The 10,830-nt window shown below is 34.2% G+C and overlaps 1 protein-coding gene across 1 annotated transcript; it reads right to left on the reverse strand.

Annotated features, from left to right (window-relative positions):
* Positions 1-660: 660 nt before the first annotated feature.
* LOC129872000 (CBL-interacting serine/threonine-protein kinase 23) lies at positions 661-6,887 on the reverse strand. The gene is made up of 15 exons (XM_055946821.1): positions 5,946-6,887; positions 5,400-5,462; positions 5,075-5,146; positions 4,875-4,982; positions 4,708-4,788; positions 4,519-4,572; positions 4,300-4,425; positions 4,026-4,115; positions 3,745-3,864; positions 3,496-3,621; positions 2,879-2,995; positions 2,354-2,410; positions 2,189-2,263; positions 1,744-1,822; positions 661-984 (listed from the first exon to the last, which is right to left on the reverse strand). Exons 1-15 carry the CDS (start codon positions 6,126-6,128, stop codon positions 968-970), a joined length of 1,368 nt encoding a protein of 455 aa, XP_055802796.1. The 5' UTR covers positions 6,129-6,887; the 3' UTR covers positions 661-967.
* Between the last annotated feature and the right edge of the window lie 3,943 nt (positions 6,888-10,830).

Below are 10,830 nucleotides of genomic sequence, written 5' to 3' on the forward strand. Positions count from 1 at the left end.
CTTATGTGCTTTTCTTATAAATGTTTTAATGTTTTTCATTATAATGCATTGCTCATATACTTAGTACATTCAAAGTACTAACGCATGCTCTTTTGCCTACATGATATCACCATGTAGGGATCGACGTTGCTCCACATTCACTTCCACGTGGCTAGTTGATTCATTGAAGGTTGCATAGTTGGTAAGTTCCCATGTTTCGAAAACATCCTTTCCTTTTCTAGCTTACGTTATACAGAGACTTTTGTTACCTTTCATAGAACTTGTTTCCATCTATTATGAGAGTGAGCTAGGGACATGTCTTAGCCCCCGCCAAGTCTTTTAGTAGAGGTATGCTTGGACATAAATGTATGATGTTTAAGTTTGATATTAACTCCTATTCTATGTTGTTTCCCTTAATCCCATTATCCCTTTTATTTCCGCTTTTTTTTTAATGGCATTACCTATAAAAAGCTAAATGAATGCTAAGAAGCTTGATTGAGGTACCTCCGGTGTCTCATTCGCCGTGTCACATCTAGACCTATGCTTGGGTCATGAGAAAGTGACACCAATTGCGATGTAAAGGGTAACAAGTATCCTCTGTTAAGAAACAGTCATTGATTATATTTAGGGGCAAATTAGCTAGTAAGATATTTTTGTAAAAGAAAAGTAGCAATCCAGAAATTGGATCGAGCAAAATGATGTAGAATACATTTTAGTACCACTTCCAGTTCAATAAAAGCACATATTTTGGCTACTGATCTTTGAAATCTTGTAATCAAATAAGAGTACAATAATGGCACCGTAAAACATGTATTTATTCTTCCAAGTTTACGACCCTCAATCATGTGATAAAACATTGAATTTGAAACTCCTTGATGCTAAAACACTTTGTTTGACATCAAACACGTCCTTTTTACAGCACAACAGTATCTAATATCCAAGCACACTGTTATACACATTAGTAAACCACTGACATCACACTTCAAAATCAAGTTGAGACAATGCCTGCACCATTAAAAGGACAAAGAAACATAAATTTGATAATTGCGGATAAGAACTCGAAATTAGTCATTTATTGAAGCTTTCTTTAAATGTTTTTCCTCTTGTTTTTCACTTTTGATCTATTTCTTTCCATATAAAGAAACGGAATGGGAGGGGGGTTGTGTAAAGCACTCAATGAGTCCCTTTGATATAGCTGCAACTTCCATGCTCAGGCATGTAAAAGAAACACAATCAGACAAGACTAATTTTTATGCCAGAAGACATTGCACATCCAGTAAAGATGAGTTCTGAACCAAAACGATGTTTTTTCCCCCCAGAAGAACTGACCTAATGTGAAAAAACAAAAGTAGGCACTTGTACCTAAGCACATGAATTTCATGCGCTATGTATGATTTAAAGGCCGTTAAGCCCTTTTTTCATGCGATATAAGTAACAGTATTCAATTTTTTTTCATTGGTTTGGTTCTTGACAAAAAAGGCATCATTTTAGTTCCTAACTCTAGTAAAGATTAGGGCTCCTCCTGTTAGCCACCCCCCACCCGCCCAAAAAAAAAAAAAGAAAAAAAAATGACCACCTTCATGTCCATTCGGCCATTTGACACTTAAGAAGATCATGCATATAATTGTTCCCATCATATACACAAGTAAAGCAAATACCGGCATATCCATAGCTTGACCAATTTTTTAAACTAAAGGAAAAAAAGAACAGAAACTCTGGAATAGGTAATTAGTTAGTGCAGTCATCATAGTATAGTATACTAACCATCTTTTACTTCCTCTCCTGCTTCATCCCCCAGTTGCCAAACAATGTCTTTCAATCCGGTGGACAGGTTCTTGTAAAACTATATAGAAAAGAAAAGAACATTGGCTTTATCAGCATAAAAGCACATGCATGGACAAACCTGACAGAGATATAGCTCATGTCCAGCAACACACCATAACCATTTTAAAGATTAATAGATAAAACAAAGAACTGCCTTGTAAGACCAAATGTTAAACATCACGTCAAGTCTTCTATGCATAGTCAAGTAGCAGTAGTGAAAGTACTTGAATGGATTTAAGCAAATCCACAAATAAGCAGAGCCAGCTATCTGCTTTGCTTCAACTAGAGGTTCCACTTAGCTTAGTTAGCAAACCACACGAGAGAGATCCCATGTATATCCGTCAATGAATCAATAAACACAGCAAGAACTTCCAATTTGGTTTACCTTGTGAAATTCCAAGGTATCTCCTCCAGCCTTGCGAAGCTCAACCATGTATAGTGAAGGTGCCACCTCATAAATCTACAGCAGACTCAGTGTCAGAAGTTGTATTAAAAGTTTGCATGACAATGAAAAACTTAGCCACCCTGAAGGTCCTTCGAACAAACATACCTCAGTTGCAACGTTTAAGTGACCTTTGCGCCCGCTCTTCTCACCGTGAAGCTTAATCTGGTACAGAGGAAGAGGGAAATTTTATTATGGATGAAATTTTAACAATAGCAAAGAACCAACTAGAGTATTAGGACTTTGAGATCCTAAAGAATTTCAACCTGATCATATATTTAATAACTATACTTGATTGAAGAAAATGAGCAGTTGTTATGTAGAATAGAAAAACAGAAGGAAAATGTATAACGAATGAAATTTTAATAATAGCACAGAACCAACTAGAGTATTGGACTTTTGAGATCCTAAAGAATTTCAACTGCTCATACATTTAATAACTATGGTTGACTGAAGAAACTTAGCAGTTGTTAGGAAGGAAAAATATGAACATTACAATTCTGCGATGAGTATTTGAGTTGCTTGAAAACCTATTGACAAGTCTGAGCAACATTCTTGAAATCACAACACTTCTGTAAGACTGACATAAAAGAAAACTAAGTATAATACACAAGAATGACTTGTCCCATTCACCTTGTAGTTATTTTTCCTCACATTGAATCCCAAAGGTACAGCAGCTTCTTCAATTTTTGAAACAATTTCATTCGCAGGACATCTCGATGTAAATCTTGTCTCCCTTTGGACCAGCCCCTGTAAAAGTAACCTAGATTAGTCCCACATGCTTAAAACTGCTTGGACTAAATCCATCTGAAAAACCAAGCATTGAAAATTGTATGTGCCACATGCTTATTCTTTTGTTTCTCCCTTTTGGGTTTGAAAGAGTGTTGCTTTTGTTGTACACCTGGAAACTTTAACATGTATTTTGCATTTTAGAACAAATGTGCATTGCAGAAAGCAAAAAAGATATACCAATGCAACATTTGGTTTAAAATACAACTCATTTGTTTGAACTGAGACTTCACAATAGTGAACAATGTCCATAACTACCATATCCTTGAACTACTAATTACTGTAAGGCTCAATATTATTCACATATATTAAAACTTAAAAGTGAAACTTCAAACAAAAATTATGGTATCCAATCTAAAATGTGACCGAACATTTATTTACTTGAACATCAGTCAATAAGAATGTTAAACTGTGCCATTTGAGAAGCTGTGTATAAGATCATAAGCTTCACCAACACGTACCATTTGCTTTTCAAAAAGAGAACTGAGATTGAGACCCTGAGAAGTTGAAATGAGCTCAAAAGCATTCATAGTCAGTGGTGCAGAAGGCCGTTCTTCCCGTCTCTCAACAACAAGATTCGAAGAGTCCTGTGTTTGTGGAAAAGCACATGAGCACTCTTTTTATTGGACAATCAACTGTTCATTAAACAAGAATCAACACACAAATTCAAAAATCTGGCAGACCCATTTCGCAAAGACAAGTATACTTACAGCAGATTCACTAAAAATAGCATTCACATCATCAAGACTAACATCTGCCTGTTCAAAAACAGGTGGACGATACCCTTTCTTGAACCATTCATTCTCAATGACCTCGGAAATTGTGATGCGCTGTCATCAAATGATAAATTTCCCAGTAAACTTCGGAAATGAATGAGAAGCTAATGCAAGTGCAGATAAAGAGCCAGTAAACACATTAGTCTGTAAACAAAATTTCACCAGGGTTGCTTTAGTTCCTCCTTTGTATTGGAGAGGGAGAAATACATACATACCGTCTGTGGATTGGGATCCAAGATTCTTTTGATTAGTTTCTTTGCATTAGAGGAAAACCAGGGTGGACATGTAAATTCAGCTTTATGTATCTGCAATCAAATCAATACCTCATCATGTGTCATTCTAAGACTTTTGCCAATAATATTCTCACTTTTTTTTTTTTGAATCTGGTAATGTTCCAATAATATTCTCACTTATCTCAACATTCTCTCTTTCAGGAGAAATGTATAAAATACAGATTGTACTTTGGAATGACCAGTAATAAATAAGCACCTTCTTATATAATGCCATAAGATTTGACTCTTCAAAAGGCAGATACCCAGCCATAAGTACAAAAAGGATTACACCACATGACCACAGGTCAGCCTTAGCTCCATCATAACCTTTATTGTTGATCACCTACAGTAGCAAGAAGCAAAAATAGGAATTAAAACTATTGCTTGGAGGATACAGATATAAAATGAGTTATGGGAAAAACTAATGAGCGAGGACCTCTGGAGCAACATAATTTGGTGTTCCACATGTTGTATGTAGTAGTCCATCTTCCTAAAATGACACATCAACAAACTTATGTACATTTAGATTCAGTTATGCAGTGTGTGTTGACAAACTTATACAGCAGTTGTTGATCAATCAAATAAAGTAAAGAGCGACTTTGCAAGAGATAAGAAGTTGTCATACGCGAACTTGCTGAGGCAGAGCACTCAATCCAAAATCCGAAACTTTAAGAACACCATTGGCATCCAATAACAAGTTTTCAGGCTATAAATCAAGAAAAGCAAGGATTGTAAACAAATCTCATTATCATTTGCTCAGTAGAATCTCCTGGAGAACTATTAATTCTTCACCTTGAGGTCTCTGTGGAATACACCTCTACTATGACAGTAGTCCACTGCATTGATAAGCTGCTGAAAATACTTTCTTGCTTCATCTTCTTTGAGCCTACCTTTACTAGCCTGACCTCAACAAAACAGCGAAAGCTTACACTTTCCTGTTGCAAATGGAAAGAAAGAATAGCAGTTAAGAGAATCAAGGAAGAGCATCTTACAATTTTGTCAAACAGTTCGCCACCAGTAACAAATTCCAAAACAATATATATCTTCGACTTGCTGGCCATGACCTACGTGGTAGAAGTTTGAATTGTTTAGCAGGTAAACAGTGAAGAAGTACTTGGAAAACTGCTTCAATTATTTTGATCTAACAATCTGGTTATGCGGCCCAAAAAATAAGTGATCAGCAAAAGAGGACCTAAATGCAATCCCTGTTTTCCCCCCCTTTTTAATTGCAATTTTTGCTTGTTCATTTTCATTGGCATGGGGAGGGAAGGGAAGGGTCTGGGGTAAGAAAAAGGAAGATAAAAGGCTAACACTAACCTCATACATTCGGATTACATTGGGATGCCTTATAAGTTTCATGGTTGATATTTCCCGTTTGATCTGCAAAGGACATGCAATGTTACAATTCGCACTTCCCATTATTCAGAAACAACAAAGATTTCACTTGGTAATTCTAACTAAAGCTCCGGAAAACTAAGATCTTTTTCATATGTAGGAGTAGAATATATCAATTTTAAAGGGACATCTTATCAGAAGTTGGAGTCCAATGGCTGCAAAACTCATATATTTTTAAGCCGTCATTGAAACGACATAAAAAAAAAGAAATCATTAAGAAAGGCTAAATCGACTTGATATCAGGCAACCATTTGACATACAGGTCAAACATGAAGAAAATAAAATATGGCAAACTTTTGCGACCAGATGGCCTGAGGAAAATCTTTAAGTTGAATCTGTCTTCCACAATATATTTAAACTTTAGGGGGGGAGGATCAACACTAGACAGCATCAGATTCAAACAAAAAAACTGAAAAGATCAGATATTAACCAAAGAAAATATAAATGTAGAACTTAAAAGATACATACCTGACCGATCATCTTGTGCTTCATCACCTTCTCTTTGTCAAGAATCTTTATGGCTACATTATCACCAGTTTCAACATTCCTTGCAAATTTCACTTTTGCAAAAGTACCCTCCCCCAGTGTCCTCCCAAGCTCATACCTTCCCACTCTTGTCCTTCCACTTCCATTATTTGTTCTTGAACCCATCTCCCTTATTCAATCCAATCTCCTTACAGATCTTCAAATCCCTACTCTAAATCAATACCAATTCCATGCCCCCCCCCCCCCTTTTTCCCCTTCCCTACAGAAAATATATTTTTTTTAAATATGCCTAAAGCTAAATCCTCTTCTTTTTACAAGGTTGCCAAACCTGGGACTTGGCTACACTCATCTTAAACTTTTGCACCCCACGCACAAAAAAAAAAAAAAAAAAAGAAAAAGGCAAAGAGAATCCCAAAATTAGAATAAATTATTCAGATGGATGAGTATATGAGAAGTTGGATAGGAAAGGCTATGTTTGAGAAAGCAAAAATCCTTTTGGGAAGTAAAACGGAAAACACAAAAATCCATTAAAGAAAATTATTTGGAGGATAGTAAACGGGATTTGCTAAAATTGGAAGCTGGATTCTCTTACATATATTACTTTCGGGTTGTGTGGGATTGACGCGAGAGGAAAAAAAAGGATCTTTTACTTTTCATAAGGAAAAAAAAGAAAAAACAAAGAAGAAAAGATTGGATTTTGATTATTATGAAGGAAAGGCAACAAGGGCGGCGAAACTGATGGGGGGAAGTCTTTAATGGTGGTTTTCTTCAAAGTAAAATTGGTTGAAGAAAAATGGTACTACTATTTATTAAATATTTATTTATGATGAGAGGAAATGTATAGTAAGGTAGATAGATATTATTTTGCTTTCGGGGAGGGTGAAGCTGTCATGGGAAGAAACAGAAACGAACTGAGGAAGGTAATGCCTGGGACTGCATGTTTCCAAATATATTATATTAATAACAACGGAGGCTAATATAATAAGAAATTTAGTAATTGGATTTCGATTAAGGAAGAATAATCTGTGTCACATTCTCATTGTACAGGAGAAACACTTATTTATGTAAAAGTTGTTTCAGTGTATTTTTTTTTTTTTATCAAACAAGTCTTCACAATAATTAAAATTATTTATTAGTCAAAGAAAGTTTTTCTATTTAAACACTAATTTATGAGAAGGTTTGTGTGATCATGAATGAGGTAATAACAACAGAATGTGGGCAGACTCGGAGGTTGTATCCAACAAGCTCATTTAGAGCCCGTTTGGATAAAGCCCCTTTTTAGCTTTTGGACGTGTTTGTCTAATGTTAACTTTAAGCCATAAAGTTCTTAAAGTCAGTCAAAAATGAAAAATTAGGATTTCTAACCTTTTTTTTTCAAAGTGCTTAAAGTCATTTTCTTTGACCATGGAAATTACTTTTATATCCTTTATATTTTAACTAAATTATCAAACTACCCTTTTTTATTCTTTTAACCCTAAAATTCACATCATAAGCACTTTTATCCAAACACTCAACTGTTTATTTATAAAAATAACTTTCAGTACTTCAAAGTTCTAAAAGCACTTTATACATAAAAGTTACTTTTTTTAAGCCCATCCAAACGGGCTCTTACAAATCTAATCAGGTAACAATCTATCCTTTGTTTTCCCTATTAGCTTTTGAATTTGAGATTTGAGCATGTTTATGTGTCAGTTTAGTCGTTTATAACTTAATGATACAATTTGAGTTAGAGTTGAGTTTCGGAAGATTCAAAGTTGAATCTATGTAATCTATAATTGATTTTTATTGCATCACCATAATTATAGGATAATACATCATGATTATATAAAAAAAAAGGTAACCTGAAGGGATTCACGATAGGAGAGAGAGGATTGTGATTGTTGATAGAGTCAACTAGGTTGACTCTCGAAATCGTGAGGCGAGAGTTTGCGATCGCGGATGGGCTTTACCCAGCCTTCCCAAAAGAACTGGGCAAATAGTCTTGAACAATGTAGCTCATTCAGTTTCAATCAAATCAAATCTCCAACTTTAGAAACACGGATAAACCCTCAATCCTCAAGACACCTTTTGGATCTAAGGTCGCCTCAATAGCCTAGCCACTCAACATTTCATCCCAAATCATCCTCAACTTCATATGCTCGAATCTACTCTAACAACATAAATATAGTCTTCACACAAGCAAGAACCCACCTGGGCTTAGAAATATCAAGTCGAACCAACCTGTTGCCTAAGGACTAGATATCTGAAGCCAGAGGTCATTCCGCTGCTACTAGAAATGCCAAATTCCCCATACTTACCGCCTTCCAAATCAAAGAATCTGTCACCACATTTGTCTTGCCCAAATGATAGAGAGTTAAAACATTATAGTCCTCAAGCAACTTGAACCACTTGCGATATCTCAAAATAAGATCGTTCTGGATGAAAATGTACTGAGGACTATGATTGTTGGTGAAGATCTCACAATGAACCCCATACATATAGTGCCTCCAAATCTTTAACATTAAAACTATTGCTACCAACTTCAAGTCATGAGTGGGCTAGTTCTTTCTTGTGAACCTTCAGCTGACCGGAAGCATATGCAATAACTCTGCCCTACGGCATCAACACACAATCTAAACCAACTCTGAAAGCATCAAAATAGACTCTGAACCCATGGCCTTCAATAGGAAGAGCCATAATTAGAGCTGAAGTCAATAAGGCCGGGAGCTTTAAAAAGCTTGTCTCGCACTCATCAGACCACTGAAAATGAATATTCTTCTAAGTCAACCTAGTCAATGGTGTTGCAGTTGAAGAATACCTCTCCACAAATCGTCTATAGTAACCTCGAAATTTTGAACCTCGATAGGAGAAATAGGCATAGTCTAAAAACAAACAACCTCAATCTTCGTCGAATCCATCATAATCTCATTATCGGATACCATGTGTCTAAAGAATTCCACAGACTCAAGCAATAACTAACTCTTAGAGAACTAGTCATACAACCGATGATTGTTGACACTCAATTTTGGCTCTCTGTACTCAAAATTAACGTCTTCAGACTACTTGATCGTTAAAGAACACAAAACATAATTTTTTTTAAATATTTTTTAGTTTTAATTATTTTTTTATTAATAATTATCCTTATTTTAGCATTTTTATGATTTTTTATTTTATTTTTCCCTTTTAATAATTTATGGATAAACATTCTTAATTTCGTAAATAATAAGATTCTTATGAATTTATTGTCATTTGAAAATTTTAATAGTCATATTATTTTTACAATCATCTTTAAACGTACACAACATAACACTGTAATTTATTCTCTACAACACAATATATCTTAAAAATATCGATTACATTTTTTTATTTTTTGTGTTACATATCGATACATATATATATATACATATATATATATATATATTTTAATGACTCATTAAGTCATTTTGAGAATGATTTCTCACTCATGTTCAACAATTTAATCAACACAAGAAACCAAATAACTTTTTATTAACACAAGAAATCAATTAACTTTTCTTTTAATTAACATAAGAAGCCAAAGAACTTTTTCTTTATCAATACAAGAAGTCAAAGAACTTTTGATTTTTGGTTGATTAATTGTTCAAACAACTTGTTTAGGGAGTCTAAGATAGAAGATTTCATCCAAGCTAAAATTAAAATTTAAAAAAAAAATTCTTTCAACACCACTCTCTCCATTATCTTTTTTTTTCTCCCTCATAAACAAACTATTCTCTCCATTCTCTTCTCTTTTTCTCCCTTTCAACACCACTCTCTCTATTATCTTTTCTTTTTCTCCCTCATAAACAAACTACTCTCTCCATTCTCTTCACTTTTTCTCCCTCAAAAAGTCTTCAATGTAGCTTGTCCTTTCAGCTAGAACAAAGCAACCCCTCCCTTGTTGGTAAGTAAATCGAATTCGATTTTTGAAACTGCATAGCTGTTAGTAATTTTGGCGTATCTTATTGTATAGATCTTTGTTTTTAGTAAATAAATATGTTTTGGAAATATGAAATACGTACCTACAACTTTTATGTTTATGTTGGAGCCTAGATCTGCTGTTATTGGGTCGAAAAATAGGACGCAACATAGGACAAGTTTTGTCCAGATTTTTATTTAAAATTCCAGCATGTACAACCGCTAGTATTTTGATCATATCATTTTGTACAAAATGTATTTTGTGATGATTCTTTTCTTTTTGAAAGCTTAAGACATATATCTACAACTTTCATGAAGGACATAAAGTCCAGTTTTGCCGTTTGGAGTTTCAAATTTTAGGTACAACATGAGGCATATTTTTGGTCGGATTTACTATTTTGATAGCCTTAAGTGTTGTTGTTTGTTGTTGTTGTTGTTGTTGTTGTATAGCCTTAAGTGATAATATGAAATATTACTTCAAATTTATATATAGTTCAAATTGTAATTGGCCAATAAAAAAATCTTTTCGTCGATTTTCGAGGCCTCCCCATAAAAAAAAGACGGAGATTTTAGTTTAAGTTTATATTTTACATTATATTTTGCAAGCTAAAACAAAGTCCAATAGTGTTAAATCAATAACCTCCGGAGTAGCTCCATCTTCGGGAAACAACAACTAGCTATCGCGATGGTAAATCCGGTAAGAAACTAACAAGTAACAACTTTATCTCTCCTTTGTTTGTTTTTTTTATTTTTTCATTGTTTTTTTTTGTTTATAGATCTACTTTATTTTATGATAGATATAATTATTGTGATTTGTTTCTATTATTTTTTTTACTTTATTGTTGTTGTCTTCATCATATCTTTTATTAGTGACATCTATTGTCATATATATTTGCTTTTGATTATTTTAATTGATTGTTTTAAAAGATATGATAGTTTTAATCTACTTTGTTTG

This window comes from Solanum dulcamara, chromosome 11 (genome assembly GCF_947179165.1).
Source record: "Solanum dulcamara chromosome 11, daSolDulc1.2, whole genome shotgun sequence".
Lineage (NCBI taxonomy): Eukaryota > Viridiplantae > Streptophyta > Magnoliopsida > Solanales > Solanaceae > Solanum > Solanum dulcamara.